The sequence below is a fragment of the Salarias fasciatus genome, chromosome 14 (genome assembly GCF_902148845.1).
Source record: "Salarias fasciatus chromosome 14, fSalaFa1.1, whole genome shotgun sequence".
Lineage (NCBI taxonomy): Eukaryota > Metazoa > Chordata > Actinopteri > Blenniiformes > Blenniidae > Salarias > Salarias fasciatus.
The window spans coordinates 27,615,529-27,637,520 of NC_043758.1; the positions used below are offsets into that span (position 1 = coordinate 27,615,529).

Below are 21,992 nucleotides of genomic sequence, written 5' to 3' on the forward strand. Positions count from 1 at the left end.
TCCTCAGAGGGAAGCTGGATCGCCTCGCTGTGGACGTCCAACACATCATCTGCAGGGAAACACAGAACTAGCAATGAAGAAAGACTTCCAGGGTATTTTAACAAATGGAAAAACAAACAAACAAATAAATAAACTCATTTTGGAGTCTGTGTTACCGGGTCGGATATGCTGACTGATGAGGACCAAGAGGATTTTAAAACCCACAAGGAAGCAAGAAGAAAAGTGACGGGGACATTCTTTAGTAAAGGCATCAAGGGATGAAGCATTACTTTAAGGCTGGATGTCTTGACCAGTACTTCTGTGTTTTCCTTCGGACGTCGTTTCGACTGCAAGTATTTGGTCCTCAATGGATTTGTCGGACCACGATGCCACACTCAAAAGAAAACCCATTGGAGCGCCACAGCTGTGTCCTCAGTCTAATCAATTGTCCTCAGTAGCAAGAGTGTTAGGGAAGGCCAGACATGGACTAACCAAGAAACATGGTTAAAGATCATGTTTTCACGGAGAAAAGAAAAATGCATGAAGTGGAATCGTCAACTTTAACATTCCCAAGTGAAGTGCCATTGAGAAATGTATTTTATTACCCAAGAACTGAAAGGTTCTGTAGTCTTACAACATGTGAGACATCCACCAAGACTTTACATCTATTTTCAGCAGATATAGGCCGAACGAGGCCTTTTCATGTGTCGATCGACTTCTCACAGTTCACGTCTGTGTCTGGCTGCGTGTGCTGCTATGATACACCCGCTAATGCTGCATCTGTGCTTGTTGAAAAGTTGCCAAACAAATATGGACACTTCAAAAAATGTGCTGTGTTTGTGCGATTGAAGCTTCAAGCTAACTTACCCAGTTGGTAAATTGTTTTTCCAAGATGTACTATTTGCATTTGCATCAACCAGGAGGTGGCCAAGTTGCAAAAGAGGAAGCAGGAGCTTAAGAATGTTTTCAAGTGAAAGCTCAAAATTTTTTTTACAATTTGTTTGTCTATTTACAAAATGCAACTTTTTGAAAATGGCTCAGAAGGTGGAACTTCTAAAAGACATTCCAACTCTGTCTCTGTGTAAACAGCTATTCAAGCTAACTTGGTCGTCTTGTAGTTGAGTCTGCCTGTGCGCATGTCTGTGCTTTCACTATTATTACTGTCTATCGCACTTCGTTCTCTGCAGTCTTGTGTGGTTAACAAACACACCGTGTTCTAACATGCTGACTAGATTGATTTCAGTATTTCTGCCATTTCTGTGTAAAGCAACGTCATTAATAAAATGCTGCCATGAAAGAAGAATATTTTTCCAGCCTCAAGCTATGAGATTCTGCTCAAAAAGAAAAATGATTATTGGTTCACAAGTTACTCTTCCTCATGTTGGCATTTTATCAAAAACGTGCTCATGGGTCACTAAAGGTTCGGTTTTGTCTCATATGTCCATTTTTCTGTATATAGTGTAAATAAGAGAAATAATACTTTAAAAAAAGAAAAGAAAAAAAGCAATATATTTAAATTGACTGACGCTTTGCCAAGAATGCTAGAGGTACTTTGCTGTGTACCACGTAGTCCCCGTGATGCTGTAATATTTTAGCAAACATAAATCATATCTCGTGTTTGTGTCTGTACAACAACTGTTACTGTGACTGATGATAGAATGTGCAATCCAAAACTGTGCTTGCAGCGCCCTCTGCAGGTCATGGAGGTGAGCTGCTGCGTGATGGGCATTGCACTGAAAATAAGAACCACAGCTTGACTGAAATTTGTTTTTAAAATTTATTGAAATGAAGGTGTAGCAGTGACTTTGTTGATATAGAGAATAGGTTTATATCGGGACAAAAAAGGTGAAAGAATAAGAGAAAAATATAAATATATGGTTTTGAAATATAGATTTGGAGAATATCAGTGTTGATGAAGAATGATGAAATGTGTCCATATTATGGTATTTGAAAAAATACATTTTCCCATTAGTGTATGTATTTAAATATTTACTAGTGCTTGTATGAGTTCAACAGGAGCGTAAATGATATCCATACATTTCCTATGCTGCTTTATGGGACTCAGTTAAAAGATGAGCAAAGGCAGAGAGAGAGAGAGAGAGAGAGAGAGAGAGATTTTTTGATTTTTAAAACACTTTTATTTGCACAGTTTACAGTGATCCAGTGTGTGTCAGACTATTAAAACCATTCATGCTTTCAAATTAAAAAATGTGCAAAATGAAGTTGATTGTTGTCCATACAGCACAGAATGTCCTTAAAACACCAGACCTCTTTAAAAGCATTTAAATCTTTGTTTTGTTTAAAAAACCGATATTCGAGCCAGAGTCTGGATTTGACGTTGACCTGCCACACTTCTTTGACGTCCTGTCCTTCTCTGCCCTCAACCTTGTTCCTCCTGCTGATGTAAATCGCCATCTTGGCTTCTCCTGAGATAAAATTGATTAGCTGCCACTTGTTTTTTTCTTTTTGTCTGTAGCCAGCTCCCATGATAAAAGCTCTCTCAGTAAAAGCAACACTAAAAAGACTAAAAACCGCCGTTAAAAGAGTGAAGAAGCTTGTGAGCCTCTTACACTCAGTAAAAACGTGGTAAACAGTCTCTCGCTGATGGCAGAAGGGGCATGTGTTTAAAACAGCAGGGTTGAGGACAGAGATAAAAGTATTGGAGGCGATGGCACCGTGTAAAATCCTCCACTGGAGGTCTCCAGTCCGTTTTCTTAAGGGGGGCTTGTATAAAATCCTCCACTGTGGGCCGGGTCCAGGACCAGCCTGTCCCAGTCTCTGTGACCACAGTGGGGGGCCTGTTGCTCAGTCCACCCTTGTGGATGCTCTTCACACAGTTCCTGTAAAATATTTTTTTGTCTGCCTTGTGTAAGGATAGTCTCTCAGGCTGTGTGATCTTCAGGAGGGGGCCGGACAGATCCCCCAGCTCCAGGCTCAGCAGGACCTCGGGGAAGGGGTCGTCAGCATCCGGGGAGAGTTCTCCTCGGCTGTACCTCCTCAGCAGGCTCCTGTCCCTGGGCGTCAGTGCACTCCTCCACTTCTCCAGGAGCCCCTGGGACACCCGGATGGACTGCATCCCCAGCAGCGAGCCCAGAGCCTGGGCGTCGCTCAGGTCCGGCCCCACAGCATCCACAAGCTGACCCACGGTGAGGGTCCCAGACTGGATCAGCCTTCCGGTCAGGCCGGGGGTCGAGGCTCCGCTGATGTCCAGTCTGGATCCGTGGATCAGGGGTTCTTTCAACAGCCAGTGCAAAGAGTCGGCTTTCAGGCACCTTCTGCGTGAAAATAAGGCCCAGCATTTAAATGAACTCTGGTAAAACGGAGGCAGCCCCTTGAGGTTTAGAAATTTGGGATCAGTCAAAAACAGAACATTATCCAACCCCAACTTATTGGCACGCCTCAGGATGCAGCTGGCCACGCCTCTCCACACCAGATCCGCTGGTCCTGCGAGGTACCTCTGCAGGAACTGGAGTCTAAAAGTGGCGGTCCGGCTGGCCAAGTGGACCAGGCCCTGGCCCCCCTCCTCTCTGTCTAAAAACAGCACCCCCTGTGGCACCCAGTGCAGACCATCCCAGAAGAAATCTATCATTTTCCTTTGAATTTGAGCCAGGAGACCTGGAGGAGGGTCTGCACTGGTGAGCCGATGCCACAGCTGGGATGCAACCAGATTATTTAAAACCAAGACTCTGCCCCGAAGTGACATTTTCGGGAGGAGCCACCTCCACTTGGAGAGCTTAGCCTCCACCTTTTCCAGGACGGTCTCCCAGTTCTTCTGAACAAAATGTTCCTTACCAACATATATTCCCAGATATTTGAGGCCCTCCCTCCTCCATGTTAGATTTTGGGGAAGAACTGGGAGACCGCCATGCCACCTGCCGACAGCAAGGGCCTCACTCTTCCCCCAGTTGACCCTTGCTGCGGATGCCACATTAAAATCTTTAATAATATTAACTAAAATGTCTACGTCCCCCTGATTCCATATAAAAACAATAAGATCGTCTGCATAGGCCGATAAAATCATGCTTTCACTAAGACCCGGTAAAAACAGACCCTGCAGACTGGAACGTAACTTAGAGAGGAGGGGCTCCAGGGAGAGCGCATAGAGCATCCCAGACAGAGCACAGCCCTGCCTGACACCTCTACACACCCTAAAAGGAGCACACAGACTGCCGTTGATCTTCAGCACACTCTCAATGTCCCTGTACAGCACCTGGATCTTAGCTATGAAACCAGCGCTGAACCCAAAACTTTCCATGACCCTCCAAAGGAAGCTGTGTTCAACTCGGTCAAAAGCCTTTTCCTGGTCTACTGAAATCAGACCAGCATCGATGTCCAAAGAACTAGAGACTTCCAAAACGTCCCGAATCAGGTGGACGTTGTCCACCATGGACCAGCCGGGGACACAGTAGGTCTGATCCCGGTGGATGACCTGCTCCATAGCCCTCCCCAGCCTGGAGGCCAAGACCTTGGACAGGAGTTTGTAATCCACACAGAGCAAGGACACGGGGCGCCAGTTCTTGATGTCCTGCAGGTTTCCCTTCTTGGGGAGCAGCGTGAGAACTGCTCTCCTGCAGGACACTGGCAAGGAACCAGAGGCCAGACACTCGTTGTGGACGTCCAGGACATCCGTACCCAGGATGTCCCAGAACGCCTTGTAGAACTCGGCGGTGAGCCCATCGATCCCAGGAGACCTGCCCGCAGCTCCTGCATGTCCAGGCAGGCCTCCAGTTCTGTGTTGGTCTCCTCGGAGACACGAGGCAGTCCCCTCAGGAACCCCTCCAGGAGCTCCTGCTCCTCCGTGAACTCACTCCCGTACAGGGAGGAGTAGAAGCCCACCGCCGTCCTCCGTATCTGGCATGGTTCGGTGATCTCCTCCCCCGTGTCTGAGAGCAGTGCGTGGATCACTCTCCCCTGTCCGGCCTTTTTCTCCAGGCCAAAGAAGAAGCTAGAGGGAGCATCCATCCCTGTGATGGTCTGGTACCGGGACCGAACCAATGCGCCCTGCACTTTAACGTTCAGCAGGTCGGCTAAAGCCATTTTTTTCCTTTTGAGGTTTTCAAAATTACCTCGATTTCCTGTGGACTCACTTAAAGTAACACTAAGGAACTTTCAGTTTCCGTTGATTTTGGCGGCGCCAGTGGACAAAAGCGGTAGTGTTTTGCCTAAAGGAATACTACAGTTCCCATGAGGACTAGTGCGTGACGTCATAAAATGCTGCTCCCGGTGGCGTGCTGTCAGACTGAACTCGCCTACATTTGTTTCCAGTGGCTGTGTGAAGGACGGATAGCGACGAGGTGATGAATCTAATGGTGGCTAAACAATATTATATCATAATGTGACGCATGCCGTGTGCTGGGTTCCTACCACCCTCCTCACAGTTTCTTAGTCCAAGTGAAAGCAATACTGACGCCCTCAGCCCGTGACAGAGGGGTCATTCAACCCGTTGTAAGTCGATGTATCATCACAAAAGATATTAAAATGTTTTATTAAGGTTGAAAAGTTCCTTAGTGTCGCTTTAAATGCTCCAGTTCCACTATCTCGGTCTCTAGATCCTTCATAGATCTGGTGATATCACTTGTGACATTGAGGGTGTGCTGCTGACACAGGAGTTTGATCTGCGTCTTACCGTGGTCCCACCACTGCCTAAAACTGCTAAAATCTCCCTTCCTCTGTCTAAAACCCTGCCAAAAAAACATTAAAGCCTCCCTAAAACTTCTATCAAAGGTTAAAACAGAGCAAAATGCCAGTAGGCGCTCCCTGGCCTCACATCTCTAATAAAAATACTGCTTAAAAGTAAACAATGATCAGTAAAACCAACAGGTAAAATATCACACCTCCTAAAAGCATTAAAATGATGCTTAAAACAATAAATACGATCCAGCCTGGCTGAGGAGACCCTGCTCTCTCTACAGTGGGACCAGGTGTACTGCCGACAGTCAGGATGCATCCTTCTCCAGACGTCCACAACGCCCTGAGAGTGGACCAGCTGCTTCAAGACGTGCTGAGAGGCTGGATGAGGCTCTGCCTGGTTGCGATCTAAAGTCGCGTCTTCCGTGCAGTTAAAATCCCCCCCCACAAACAAATAGTCCTCCGACCCACACCCACTTACCACCTCAGACAGTTTGAGGAAAAACTGCTTCCTCTCTGCACCGGCTGTTGGAGCATAAATGTTAATAAATACAAGTTTAAAATGGTGGAACTGAGCTTTGACTAAAAGTAGCCTCCCCTGTACACAATGCTGGACCTCCAGGGAGTCGGGGTTAAAAGCCCTGGAGAAGAGGAGGCCCACTCCTCCACTGAGAGGAGTAAGGTGGCTTAAGATGGCCTCCCCCCTCCATTCCCTCCTCCATTCAGCCTCAATGTTAAAATCACTATGAGTTTCCTGAAGGAACAGGACGTCGATCTTCTTCAGTGTGGCTGTCTCATAAACCCACTGTCTCTTTCTCAGATCTCTGGCTCCATTTATGTTTAAAACACCCAGCTTAAAAACATCCATGGTAAATGAGATGTCTAAAACCAGGATAAGAACAAATAAATTAATTAAAAACCACCTGGCTGCCACCTTCATCATTTAGTTGTTTTTTTGCTTTTGGCACCAGTTTTTTCAGCCTATAACATTCCTGGTCAGTGAGGCCGGACTCATGTTTATTCCTCATGTGTACCCTGGCTGAGAAAATAAAACCATTTAGATCCGGGAAATGATCCCCCACCTTCACCCTGTGCTGATTTTTGGTCTGGTGTAAAAATGTCTTGATTTTGTCTGTGCTGTATGGTGACCTGTTTTTCTGTGAACTGTTAAAAGAAATATCGCTGCTGTCTGACACACACTCACTGTCTGACACTCGCCCCTCCACACAGCTTTTCTTTGCTTCTGCATTCTTACCCTCTTTCTTTCTTTTACCTGGTTTAATTCTGTCCATTCTATCTGCCTCCATCTCCTCCTCCTCCACCTGTTCAGCCCATGAGGCGCTCCTGCCTGCCTCTCCTTCCTCCTCCACCACTTTCCCTCCCTGCTCCTTTTCCAGCTGCTCCTCCACCACTGTCTCTCCCCTTTCCTCCTCCACCACTGTCTCCCCCTGATCCCGCTCCACCTGTCCCTCCACCTCACCTTGCTTCTCCTCCCCTCCCTCACCCACTTTTTTTTCTTGTTTTTTATCTTTTTTCCCCTCCACCTCCGCAGTGTTATTTACAGTAGCGTCAGTGTCCCTCCACCCGGCAGACTCGCTCTCCTCTCCCCTGCCGCCACCCGCAGCTTCACCCGGTGTATTTACACTACTCACCCCGTGCTCGGTGCTCTCCTGTGGGGCCACGACAGATCGCCTCCTCGGGAAGGTCCGAGGAGCCGCAGTCGGCCGCTCGGGCTGAGCCGGGGCCGCCGCGTCCCCCGGGAGCCCGGAGCGCGGAGCCGCCGCTGGGGGGGGGGACCCCCCAGGCGTTGGCCCGCGGCGCCGGGGCCGGGGCGGCCGCGGCCGCGGCGGCAGCGCCGGGCTCCGTGGAATCCGGTCCCGCCAGGCCCGCCTCCGCCGAGCCGGACTGAGCAGAGCCGGACTCCGCAGAGCTGGATCCTGCTGAACCAGATGGAGCAGACGCGGCCGGGCAGGCCCTGATGGTGTGTCCCTCCTGTCCACAGCCGAAACACTTCATGCCAGCTGAGCTCGCGAAAACAACGTAATCATAATCATTTACTCTCACGCGGAATCGGAGGTTCAGCTCCTCGCTCCGGTTGTTGAGTATCATAAATACGTGTCTTCGGTGGCACACGGCGTTCTTCAGCAGCTGAGACTTACATCCAGACAGGATGTCTTTCACCGAGGACACCACCTTTCCAAATCTGGACAGCTCGCGGATCAGAAGCTCATCTGGCACGAAGGGAGGGACGTTGGACAGGACGACCCGGACAGCAGGCTGAGACAGCGGCTGGACCGGGACGAACCTGTCCGCGACGGTAATGCCCGACTCCACCACAGCGTTAGCCTGCTCCACCCGGTCCAGGAAGATCACCACGGCGCTGTTCATCCTCGCGACCGACCTAACATTGTCGTAGCCCACTTTCTCCCCCACAGCCAGGGCCACGTCCTCCACGCTGCAGGGGAACTGGGCCACCACCCGGACCCCGTGTTTGCGGGTGAGCTGCCTGAGGTTGGTCATGGCAGCAGCCAGACCTCCCCCAAACAGACCGCAAAACCCACCAAGAACCCAAATAAACTATATAAACTAATAAATGTGCTCTGTGATTAATAAACTACGGTGAATGTCAACATTAACAATTTAAACAAACAGAAAAAACAAGCTAAACGACACACACCACGCTCTCACACACTCCGGCCGCCGCCCACTCCCAGCATGCACCGAGAGAGAGAGAGAGAGAGAGAGAGAGAGAGAGAGAGAGAGAGAGAGAGAGAGAGAGAGAGAGAGAGAGAGAGAGAGACTGTTTTGAACTGTGAGATAAAACCAGGGAAAACTCAAACTTGCGATTCTCGAAAGAAATGTCCATCGATTACCAGCCCATCACAGGAGAGACGACCACACACACACATTCACACATTGGATCTATTTAGGGTCACCAATGATTTTGAACTGTGGGAGGAAACTGGAGGAAATTCACACACACACACACACACACACACACACACACACACAGGGAGAACATGCAGACTCCACACATCCAACCCATATTTTAACCCAGGACTTTCTCAGTTTGAGGTGAGAGTGCTAACCACTCTCCTTGACTCAGGGCAGGGGATTGGAGCAGGGGGGTGCTACGATGAACACATCGTAGTTTAAGGTCCACATGCAGCTCAATATTATCTTGAGTGAACCAGAGAGGTCAAATAGTGCAATAACAACCTTTAAATTTCAACTTTAGAGATTTTCCCAGTCATGGCGTGCAGTATACATGATGAGAATGTCTGTATTTTCACAAAATCAAACAATTACTGCAGAAAATTAGTCCACGCTCAACATATAGTCAATCATCTGGTGCAAAATACAGTGAAATGTCCAAAAACTTCTCCTATAGCGGTTGTATTGTGTTTTTCTTTATGCCAGCTTTCATGGGAGCATCACTGATACTTCAGCTTGGGTCTCATTGCTGTGTTGCGTCTGCTACTCTTGAGATTAAAAAAATGAATAAAGAAAGAAAATAAATGTTTTCTTTGACATTTCTATAATTTGCTTGGTGGTTTGGCGGGCCAGATTGGAGCCTTATGCAGACCAGTTTCAGCCCACAGGCCTTTTTGTTGGACACTTGTGAATTATATTGTTACACTTTTGCAATACTGAAATGCAAAAAAAAATGCAAAGCTAAAAATGATAATAAAAAAAGGTTATTAAAAACAAATCTTCACATTCTCTCGATTTTTTTTCATATTTTGATAAAGCCTTTCACTCAGTATTGTAGCAGAACTCTCTTTTTCTAAATGTTCTATTGTGAATAATTTATTTGTGCTTTTTTAAAATTCCATATTTTCATCAAACATTAAAGTTTGACATACATGATGGTGCAGCTGTTATTATTATTACCTGAAACTCCCTCACCTGCCTTGATGGGACTCCTGTCAGCAGGTGGCAGGGAGAAATGCAGCACTCTGATTGGTCCAGCCAGCTTGATCACATGACTAAAGACAACAGGCTGGAAACACTGAAGCTGGAAGAGGCTGCAAAGCCCAGCAGAACCAAACAGCTGTCAAGTGCCATATGGACGCACAGGGCGGAACAGGAAGTCTGCTTTGGTTTCAAATTAAATTGCATGTTTTAATGCACTCATACAGTGTCGGGAACTGAAAAGACTGGAAATACTTCCCTGAGGAAGATACTTCAACAGGGTTGCTCTACACAGAATAGATTATAATAAATAATAATTATTACAGAAGTTTTAATATTTAAAATAAAAAAGAATAAATATTAAATGTTGATATATACAGGGCTAAAAAGTGACTTGTGAGCATGGACAGATTGTTTATACAAAAAAAAAAAAAAAACAACAACAAAAAATGGTATTTTATTTGTCTTAAATTACTTAAGTAAATATACAATAAACTTTATACATTAATTTGACTTTGGAAAATGACATCATTTTGAAGCTGTAAGTCATAACTTTGAGAGAAAAAAGCTCTACTTTATGAGAGATAATTTGGATTTGGTTTCAATCTGATTAATCAGGATTACATTTTGAATTGAGATTCATTTGGAGACATTTCTGAGTAATATCTCCTCCATGTTTACTTTGAGAAATTTTATTAAATCACTTATTTCAAAATATAATTTAAGGTCCAGGATTTTATACTGAAGGTCTAACCGGATGTGAGTGACGTCACTGTGCGCACTTGACGTCTTTACGTCACATGATAATTCTTTGAATGGCTGTATGGATAATCAAACGGGAGCTCTTTCTGGATGTGGCACTTTATCCGCGTCTAAAACCACGTTTCCACTAGTTATGAAGGACCTGTTGGTTTTTATCATGTAGGCTTAGCACGGAGTGCGCGTTTTAAACCACTTTTAACCATTAAAGCGGTTGTTTCTTGCCTTGCTATGTAGCTCGGTAAGTTTTTCTTTCCTTGTTATTGGAGCAATTTCCGAAACTGCCGTAGAAACTCTCAACTCTTCTCACGAGTTCCGAGTTCGCCCTGGGCATAGCTGTCAGTTGTTCTCTCGGGCGGTGTTGTGGTTGAAGTTAGTGCTGCTTCGGGTCGGTTGTCACTATGACGGAGCGGACCCCGCTGCTCCACTACCGCCTCTCCACCAGCGTCAATGAGTCCGAGCCGCGGGGCCCTCCGGCCGGCCGGGCCCCGGAGCAGCTCCCGGGAGGCTCCCGGCGCCGGTCTGCCCAGCAGCGGCAGCCCAAGAAGCTCTCCATCTTCTTCGGGGTGGTGGTCCCGACGCTGCTGTCCATGTTCAGCGTGGTGCTCTTTCTTCGGATAGGTGAGTCAAGAGCGACAACGCTGTCCAGATTTTCTAATTTCAGTTTAATCTGACACACAAATGAAACGACTCCAGATAATTCCCACGTGAGCCGCTGGACAGGTGATCATAATTAGCAATGCACGTGGATCTCTGAGCGTTATCTGGATTTGATCGTTTATGGCTTCTGTAAACTTTGCAGCTCCAGCAATGACAACGGTCGTGTAAATAAAGCTGAAAGTATCCACTACTCGATTTGGATTTGTGCGTTTTTAGCTCTCAAACAGACACATTTACATCAGAACTGGAAAAGTTGTTCTCGAAGCTTTTCCGTTCTCACTGTGCAGAAATCAGCCTTGGAATCTTGAATCAGGAACACACAACTTCTCTTTTTAGTGAACATCCTTTCCCGCACTCGCTCAGAAGAGGCAGGTGATTTAATCTCATCCATCACATCATTGGTTTTACCGTTATGTTGTTTTCTGGCCTTATTGCCTTATTTCACTTTCCTCCCCCCACTCCCCCTTAACCTCGGTCTCGTGAGACATCAGCTGCTGCACCACGCATGCAACACACACACACACACACACACACACACACACACACACACACACACACACACACACACACGGGCACGCATAGTGGAGCCTCGCACTGTAACGTGTTGGTATGCACAGGAACTCACAGTAGTTTCATTGTGGATGTGAAACTATGGCAGCTTTTACCCGAGGTTGTCGCTATTGTGATTGAAAAAGGAAGGGGTAAATCAAACTAAAGTACCATCCAAATTAAGTTTGGGTCATGGTACATAAGACTTCTTTAAAGATTGTCAATCATATAAACCTGCTGCCTTCTCCCTCACTTCTATGATCTCACAGTAAGATTCTAGTTCTTATCATTCATGTGATGTCAAGCACACCTCATTGATTAAACACAGTCAGAATGTGGAAAATATTTGTATAAATAACTTGTCCCATACTCGATTGGACACACATGACTTTGATTGTAGTCAGGCCTTTCAACATTATCAAGTTGGAAAACTTGACTTTCTTCAAGCGTAGTTTGTCTGAGATTACAGTTCGTTTGAAACGCGGCTTAGGTTAGTTTTCTGTCTTTCAAGGCAGCATCAGTGTAGCACCCTGTAACACTATTGGCTCAACTTGATAACTTCAGCATTTCTGCCATTTCTGTGTAAGCAGACATCAATTTCTAAATGTTGCTGTGAAAATGTGAAACTTTTCTGAAAGGAAACTTGAAAAACAGTGTTTCCCCTTGAAGGGTTGTCGTGGGAATGGGGCCTTATTCAGCCGGAAAGTTTCTCATCAACTCCCTGAAGTGTTTAAACCTCAGTTCAACTAAATAAATTATTGCGCAGGTGGAGGTTGATTGATATATTAAAATAAAGCGTAAAGCTCGAGAACTAGCTTATAGGAAAACATAGACATAAGACATAAGAAAAAGGATTATAGATTGCAGATTACAAAGCGCTCCATAACAGCAGCTTATTTTAGAAACATAGTTTGATGTAACTTTTTCCCAAGAGATAAAACAAATCAACAGGAAAAGCACACCTGATTAATCAATACCATTGAAACATTTGAAGTGAACTAAGTTTTTTTTTTTATAAAAATGACACTGTATTATAACAGTGTTGATGTTGTTCATTTAACTTCCCCCTCATGCCACGCTGGTGCTGCTTTTTCACTTCCAACTTCTGCTTTCTGATAGCTTACGCTTTTTTCTTTTTTAATGCTTCCCTCTGACCAGGGTTTGTGGTGGGCCACGCCGGACTGTACCAAGCCATCGCCATGTTCCTGGTGGCCTACTTCATCATCTGCATGACCGTGCTGTCCGTCTGCGCTATCTCCACCAACGGAGCGCTGGACGCTGGAGGAGCCTACTGTATCCTGCTCAACGGTCACCCGACAATCAGTTTACTGTCTGTAACTCTGTCAAAGAATAGAATGGAGAGAAAGAAAGTGAAAACCACTAAAAATAGAGTAACTGTTTTAAAACTGCTCCCATTTGTGGGAACTTTTTGAAAATGGTCGGACTCCCGTCGCGGTTTTGTAGCTGAGAGTCGGCCATAACGGCATCTGATTCATCTGTTCTTACGAGTGTCCCTGAACTCACCATCGCTCTCTGCGTGTTGGTGTGTGGTTTCATTCCATAAACGACAGCGCCAGCTCCCGGCCTGGCGTCATCGCCACAGAATTTTCAGAGTTTCTGCCGTATTCGTGTAAATGAATATCATTTTCGTAACATAAATGTGAAACTGTCTCGAATGAAGCGTTTTCACTTGACACGTTGTGTGAACAAGGCCTTAGTGAGACTAAATGGAGTGAGTGTCGGTCAGTTTTTGCAGCACAAGATGCTTTTTTAGGATTTTTTTGGGGTTCTTGTTTTTGTCGGCAACTCTGGAGTCTGCGCAGTTTGCATCGACTTATAAATCTCTAAACGTCTCTTGATATAATTATGATGAAAAACAACAGACTCTTCACAAACTCAGGAAATGGGTGCTTATTACACAAATTCTACTGAATGAAAGTGAATTTTATCCAGTAATTTAATATTAAAACTTCTCTTTTTACTTTAACTTTATTTGTTCTATTTTGGTGTACAAGTAATTAAAATGACGAAAAAAAAACCTGTCTCTTGACATTAGAGTGTGTTATTTATCAAAAATTTTTAACTAGAGGCCATAAGTATGAAAATTCAGATTAAAATATCAAACTGCTTCGAACTGTTTTAATTTTTATGCTGTTTGAACAAAACTCAATTTTTTTAAAATATATATTTTCTCAAATAGTGTTGTTTGAAAACTGTTTTTGAGACTTTGGAATGCCTGTGAATAACATTTTTTTCTGTTTTATCGAAAGATAATGCAATTTCATGATCTGACTTGAAGTAATGAATTACTGCCACCACAATGCGTGATCCATCAAACTGCCTGTTGCAAAACGGACAATTGTAAATTTACACATCAACGCCATTTCAACACGAGTGCTTTTTTGTGAATAGGAATTTAGCACCGTGTCAGAAATACTGATGTCGTATGTCAGTGATATTTCTTAAAATCAGAAACTGTACTCAATACCGTTGTAAACACTTTCATTTGATGATCAGGTCATTATCCGTCAGTCATCATTGACTGACAGCTTCAGAAATGGTTTGTAAAATGACAATATACAGTAAAGTGATCATGAAAGACCCTAAAATCCCAGTTTCCACAGATTGTCATGATGTCAACAAGCCTCGCAAGTCATGAAGGAGTACAGATGTTTCCTGAACGTGAAGCGAAGACGAAATGCATTAAAAGCCCTTCAGAGGTGGAACAATGTGAAGTGCTGCTTTCTGCCTGTAACATCCACCAAACAGTGAGCAGAACAAGACTCGGAGAGTCCACAGTAAAGTTCTTTTCACTTCACACCTCTTCAGGCTTCACCAGAAAACAAAAGTCCAGCCTATAGCATGGTGGAGGTATCATCATGGTGTCAGGCTGCTTGGCTGTGTTTCTTATTGGAGGCATTCAGCGTGCCAAAGCAACGATGAAATCCGAGTAAATTATTGCGTTATACTTTTTTTTCCCTTCGGTTTTATTTTTTAATCCCACTGACAGAAAGAGCTTTGTGCTTGTTGGTTTTCAGTAACATGGGATCTTCCGTCTTCATCAAACACGGAGCTAACAAGCAGCAAGTTCTGTGGCTTATCTTACTGAAGTCAGCATGAAATAAGTTCCACTTCCCTCATTATGTGTTTACAGTGGCTGGAGTGGTTTATTTGTAATTATCCGTGGGAATTGACTTTCATTTTCACTTTAGAATTTCCAAACAGAAAATAACTTGGAAGACTAACAGAACTATATGCGAGACTCCGAAAGAGCATAACGTGTAGAAGTGTCAAAGTAGTTCTGAGGCCACACACGGCCCAATTTTATCTTGAATGGGCCAGACTGGTTCAAATGTTTTAATTGTCCTCTTAGTCCAGTAATTTAATATACCTGGGTATCCATTACAGTATTCCTGTCAGGTGAATCTTAAACTTTTACTTTCCTCGGGATGAAGATAAATTAGTAGTACATCAAATGTGCTTAAGTAACTGATGAAAGTTTGAACTCTGTTAAATCCCAAAGTGTTGCCTCCTCTTCCTTAACGGGACTCAGATATGATCAGCCGAGCGCTGGGTCCGGAGTTCGGGGGCAGCATCGGCATCATGTTCTTCCTGGCTAACGTGTGTGGCAGCGCTCTGTACGTGCTGGGTCTGGTGGAGGCGATTGTGACCACATTTGGAGTACCTGAGGGTGAGTCCAGCTCAAATTGGTTTAGCCATTTTGATAAATGATAAAGGGGAGTAACGGAGACTTCTCACAGTCACAGTATTCAGATTACAGTTAAAATCAAAGTCTTACTTATTTAATAATAGTGTTTTTTTTTTTTGTCTTTCTGTTCATATCAAGTAAATGAAAACCGCAAGGCCCCTCTATACTAGAATAATTTAGCCACAATGTCCAATCTGGCTGGTGGACTGATATTACAAAGTTAAAAAAAAAAACAAAAAAAAAAGCATGCATTTTAATTTAAGGAACTGCCGTCAGAGCCATGCATGCTGTTGTTTTGCCGAAATAGCTTTGCCAACATTAGTTTGGAGACCTACAGTGGTCGGCAGGACTTGGGATCATTGTAATGGACTCATGTGTATCTTATCTCATACATGTATCAAAGGGAAAAATTTGGAGTTGTCGTTATTGAGGGTTGATATTTGGTCCACTGGAGATCAATTAGGACTGTATGTGGCTCCTGAACTAAAAAATGTTTGGCATGAGGCATGAAGATGTTGGTATAATAAGATTGAAAACAATTTATGAGGCACTGATTTATTTTCACATCAATGAAAGTTTTGTTAAGCAGTTTTTTTTTTAATTGTTCTGAGACACATTATGAATGAGATTAACATAGGGGGTTTTAAGAAAACATCTCAAAGGAGTTCACGATCTCCGCCTCTGTGTTTCAGGACCTCACAACAATGTCATTTAAAAATCAAATGAATTCTTCTACCTTTATTTTTGCAAAATATTCTAATAGATTTTAGAAACGTCTCAAACCCTCAGTGTAGCGTTTGTGAATTTGAAAGGTTCAAAGTTTTCAGATCATGCCAGGGAAATTCCTCGTAAAACCTCGAGTCAGAATTCACAGAAATCAGAATGAGGAAGTGAAACGATGAGAAAGATATTTTCATAAAGGATCTTGCAGCAGAAGAAAGAACTCATAGTACAACCTCAAACTGAGGTTTAGACAACTGAGGAGTTGTCTGAAGTCTTTCTTCAGCAGTTCAACTTTTATAGAATGAGGTAAGCGAGAGCTGTGTCTGAATCAATAAGTGCAAGATCAGGCAAGTTTGGGTTTCTCCTTTCCTGGAGACGTCCTTGTTTGAGGAACAGAATGATCTGGCTACACAGAAGACGACTCAACTTCATCTTCACTGAGTTACAAAAACCATGTTTTTTTCACAGCTAGATATATACTTTATTAATCCCGAGGAAAATTCAAGTTTTCAGCAGCCCAAATACAACAGAACAAAAAACAGTGGCATTAGTAGCTGCATTGACATCAGTGTGAAAGGTTAATACACAAAACACTTTTAATTTCAAAATCAATACAATTTAGAATGTTTTTTTTCTCCAGTTTTTCTGTAAAAGTGCCTAGAAATGACTGTGTTGTCCCCTGGTGTTATATAAATAATGCTGAAATCAAAATAATTGAAGCAAGATTTGTCAAATTTCTCTAAGTATTTTGCTTTCTTCTTTTCAGACAGGTAGATCTTTGCAATGAATTTTTGACATGCTTTAACTGTTTTGCCTTCATGTGCTGCTTCTGATTGGGATGGAAGACGTCATTGTGTGACAGACACGGAGTGGACGTTTCCAACTCGTCTCTTCTCGTCTCCTCCTCTTCCCAGATGGAATAGTGACTTCTTCCTACCAGGTTTTGCCGTCGGGCTACTGGTGGTCCCTGCTCTACGCCACAGGCATCGCCCTGCTGTGCCTGCTGGTGTGCATGGTGGGGGCCCACATCTACGCCAAGGCCACCTTCCTCATCTTCATGGTGGTCATGTTCGTCCTGGGGACCATCCTCATCAGCTTCTTCGCCGTGCGTCCCCGAACCATCGTGCTGCCGAGGCCCAGTTCCTTCAACCCGACGCCCAACGGGACCGGCCCCACCTTTCCCACTACCGCCAACTTCACCGGCTTCAAGTTGGACACTCTGCTCGGCAACCTGGGGGGTAAGCAGCCTGTCGGCTGGAGGGGGCTTTTCACCGCCTCTTTACTCCGGCACGCCCTCTTCTCACACTGCCTTAAATACAACATGTGCGCGTACTGACGTAAACAACAGAACTGTGTTGGCGATCATTTCTGCGCCTTCCCCTGCTGCTGTATCTGACCTCTCCTGCTGCGTTTCCTGGCAGTCTCAGGGTAATGACGCCAATCCAGGGAGTGTTACCGTTCATGAGCCCTCATAGAAACTCATTACATCATGTTAGACTCGGTTTAGACTTGAGGCCCCTCCCTCGTGGGAAGATTATATCTTCACATCAAACATTAACAGTAACAGTGTCCTGAGCAGGGAATAGCAGAGATTCGGTCTGTGTGCCACGGTTAAAGACATACCACCAAAGCAGTCATTAAATAGAACATCAAGAAAAAAAATTTCAACAAGTTGACCTTTCACCAAACAACACCACAAAACAATCAGCTCATTATTCCCTGAAGGAGTTTAGGGGAGAAAAACAGGACACATTAAATCAAAGTAGCCTATTGATCCATCATTAAAGATTAACTTGTTCTCTATGTCAGATGTGTCACGTTTCAATTAATGTTTTGTTTTTTTGAGACGTCACTCAAAGATAGAGAAACCAACCGTCCACAAACTTGGGTCTCATTTATGAAATGATGCAAGTGAAACACATTGCTTTATTCATTTCAGAAAAGTTTCACATTTACCTGGTAGGGTTTCGATCATGTCCGTTTCCAGGGAAACAATAAAAAATGCTGAAAAAGATAAGCGTTTTCATGTAAGGCTGTAAGTGGGTGCTAATGGTTGCTTTGTGAGGACACCAAACACACATACACACAGCAATGTAGAATAAACATCCAGAATGACCAGCACACGGAGATTCACATGGACAGATGGCCAAATTGGATTGCTTTTCCAGGTGACCCGACCTTAAAACCACAAAGTACCAGGAGAAGCTGGAGTCATGACATTTGTTGTTATTGTCCAGCTCCTCGTGCATGTGGAGAAAAACTGTTGCCGTTGATCAAGTTGCGCCTGCGCAGGAGCAGCTTTTCCGCTTTCACTTGAAAACATAGTTGTGTAAAAGCCTTGGGGAGACTTTCGTTCAGGAAGTAAGCAGAAACTTTGGCAGCCTTACAGCAGGCAAATCATTACAGCATATTCTCACAAATCCCAAACATGTCAGACGTATAACAAGGCTGAAGTCCTCAACCCTCTGATCAGAAACCTTTTAGCTGTGTCAAGGTGAAATTGGACAAAAGAGTTTGTTCCCCTGTGAGTTACAAATATAACGGCAAACAACTGGAAAGTCTGTCACAGCTTGTAGCAATGGGCTTGCCTCTTCTCATTTCTTGAACTGCTGCCATATCACATATTTTTCCTGAATCTTTTTTTTCCCCCATGACTAGAGGTGTTCTGATACCATTTTTTGCCTCCCGATACCGATTTTGATACTTTTATTGTTGGTATCGGGCGATACCGAGTTCCGATCTGATACCAGTATATTATAAAATAATATCATGTCACACCTGCATGACTGTCACATGATTATCACTATGGTGAGGCCTGGCTCAGGTTAAACCCTCTAAAAACATGAATCAATACAGCAAAGTCGAGCCATTTATTTTTAAATAGAACAGTATAAAAACAGCAGTGCAAAGGCAATGGAACTAAATCAATCTAGGAATAATTATTTACAATAACTTTAAGCGCAGCCCCAATATTTTTAAATTAAAAGGGAATTTAAATAGAACAATATAAAACACTAGTGCAACAACAACTTAAATAAATCTAGGAATATATGTTGTTGCATTTTTAAATTAAAGTTCAGACACAATATTGTAAAATGAAGTAATTTAGATAAAACAGTATAAATAACAGTAGTGCAACAGTAACTTAATAAACAAATCTAGACATTTTTTTTTAATTAGGGTGCAAACATAACATAGTAAAATGAACAGGCCATTTAAATAGAACAGTAAAAAAAATAGTTCAACAGCAACTTAAAAGATTACTTTCCAAAGTGTTATAGTCCAAAACCAACCTGTGAAGTTTAATCCAAAGAGCAGAAGCTGCACTCCAAACAAAAAAATAGGCTTCTTTAACGGGCGCTGTACGTCTGTCACGTGATCCATTCTTCTTCTCAAGAGCTGCAGCAGCGGCAAAGAACTGTGTCAGCACTAACGACCAGCAGATGGCGGTAGTGCAACCAACGGGATGCAGGCTGCAGTAAAACATTACAGAAGAAGAAGTGTCGGTGCTAACGGAGCTGAAGGAACTAACGGAGCTAACAGAGCTGACCAGTAAATAGATTACTAATTTAATTAATGACGTGGTCGGATCGGTGCCTGCACTCCAGGACTCGCCGATACCGATGCCAGCATTTTTGGCAGTATCGGCGCAATTTCCAATACTGGTATCGGAATCGGAACAACTCCACCCACGACATGCAGACTGTTATGTTTGGTTGGTTTTACAGGAACGACATCATCCAGAAACATCAAATTAGAAACGCTTCAATCTGTTTGAACAGATTCACTAAGCTAGGTAGTTGCCATAACTCAGGCAAGTGACACTATTACACACAGACACGACCTCTCCTTATGCCTTATTGGGTCAATACATTGACTTGCTTTTTTTCCTGCACAACTACTTGAACTCTTGACCACAGACTGACCTAAAAACAAATTCTCCTGAAAATGCATTGATTTATCACATGAAGACCTACATATTACGTGCGTGTGTCTTACAGGAGTTAGATTATTGTCAAGTCTATAAGGCTAAGAATGTAATGATGGCGATTCAAGCTGAAAACCTTCCCGGTTGTACAAACAGCAGACTTGAACACCGCTGAATGCCACAGTAAATCACATACACAACTTCTTAGTGACATTATGACGACACTGCTATTACCATCTTGTCAGTCAATCCCCCATGACAATAATACTGATGGCCCATCATACCTGAAGCAAACATCCTGAGCATGCGTACTTATATTTTGTAGCACGCAATGCACATTGCATTGTGAGAACCTTATTCATGCAACCATTAGTTTGGATCAGGAGAACACAGCCTGAAGCGGCAAGACGGAGATCAATAACCATGGAATAAAATCCTGACACACAAATTGTATGCAGTATAGAAGGAAACTATATTCATAGACAATAAAACATTGCAGATAATCTTTGCCTACAGTCTTTTCTGGCTGGGCATCACCTCCCCTGAATGAGCCGGACTTCGCACTAAAGTAGGCCTGGACTTGAACGTACAACCTTCGTGCAGTGGTGTGACTGCGTACCACTGTGCAGCCAAGTTAAGGTCTCGGTTTAGGTTAAGACATAGAAAGATTAATCCGCAGATGAATCCTTATTTAAATGAATACACAAGGCAAGGCCACTTTATTTCTATGGCACCATTCAGACACAAAGCGATTTAAAATGTCTTAGATGGAAATGAAAGAAATCCTTTGAAGCAAGGCAATTAACGGTCTTAACCTTCGGTAATTAAGATGATGAAAAACATTAAAACAGAGCGATTATTAACAAAACAAAAAAAAAAAAAAAAGAAGAAATCAAAACTTTTATACCTGAGCTCCTTTCAAGGCTTTATTGACCTGATGTCGAATTTTGAAATCGGTTCTTTGACTCACAGGCAGTCAAGACGGGAGAGCGAAGCCCAGATCTGTGCTGCTCCGCTCTCGTTATGTTTAACACTGAAATATTCTCTAAAAACCTGACGAACATGAACATTTGTTCCTGTGAATGTCAGTTGGTGGATTTATGATTCAGTCGGAATCACTGGAGGTAAAACTGAGACAATTCTCCGACTTGGAAATAGAAACGCGAGGTGACAGTGCTGATCATGTTTGTCCAATTTGAAAGTGCAAGTCATGATCTATGTTCTGTTGGGGATACAAAACGCGTATCCTCGCTTGTACACGTTTGGCCTGGTGAAGGGAGATTTGTTTCCTTAAATGCTGGTGTTGCTGTCACAAATGGAGAAGACAGAGAGGCCGTCTCTCGCGGCTCAATGCTGCCAAATTGAATTTTCACAAATAAATCATGCGATGGAGTCGACGGCGCTCCGTAAACAACAGGGGGAGATTTGCAGTGAATTGCTTTCTCAAACGCTCCAAACCATGATGGAGTCAGATGTGCGAGCAGGTGTGGAGGAGTGTCTGCCAACAAGCCAAATTGAACTTTCTCTTAGAAGACTGATGGTGTTGATAAGAGCAGCTGCAGAGACTTATCTGCTTTTTGTTTTCTCTTTGTTTGTTTGTTTGTCTCCCCGCAGCGGGCTACACTGAAGATTACACCACACAAACGATGATGAACTTTGCCACCGTGTTTGCCGTCATGTTCAACGGCTGCACCGGCATCATGGCGGGGTCCAACATGTCAGGTGGGCGTGGAAAGTTGTGCTTTCGTGTTTCCGTGTGGAACTTTCGAAAACAGTTTTTTTTTTTTCAAAAAGCACTGAAGTGTGCGAGGTCTACTGAGGCTGAGAGAAGTCAGTCTGACAAGTCCTGCATCTGTTAAACGTACAGATGCATCATCATTTTGTTAATTTGGCTCAAATTTTAATTCTGGCGCAGTTTCGTATTAAACGTTGCCTAACATTTCATACATTGTGGATAACGTCCCACGATTTGATGGTTCAGACTTTGAGCCATTTTACCACTGTGTTCTATAATTTCAAAAATAAATTCTATTTTTGTAAAAATAAAGATTATGTTTCATATTAAAATCAAGATCAAATCTGTAAAAAAAAAAAAAAAATACTGGCACCAGCACTGTGTCTGATAATTCAACCGCAGAGTAT

The 21,992-nt window shown here is 43.6% G+C and overlaps 1 protein-coding gene across 1 annotated transcript in view; it reads left to right on the forward strand.

Moving 5' to 3' along the window:
* The first annotated feature begins 10,682 nt into the window (after positions 1-10,682).
* LOC115401175 (solute carrier family 12 member 9) overlaps positions 10,683-21,992 on the forward strand; it is a 90,399-nt gene continuing 79,089 nt past the window's right edge. Inside the window, exons 1-5 of the mRNA XM_030109380.1 lie at positions 10,683-10,902; positions 12,649-12,783; positions 15,044-15,181; positions 16,837-17,160; positions 21,465-21,572. Coding sequence (XP_029965240.1) covers positions 10,683-10,902; positions 12,649-12,783; positions 15,044-15,181; positions 16,837-17,160; positions 21,465-21,572 — 925 coding nt within the window. The remainder of the gene's footprint in view (positions 10,903-12,648; positions 12,784-15,043; positions 15,182-16,836; positions 17,161-21,464; positions 21,573-21,992) is intronic.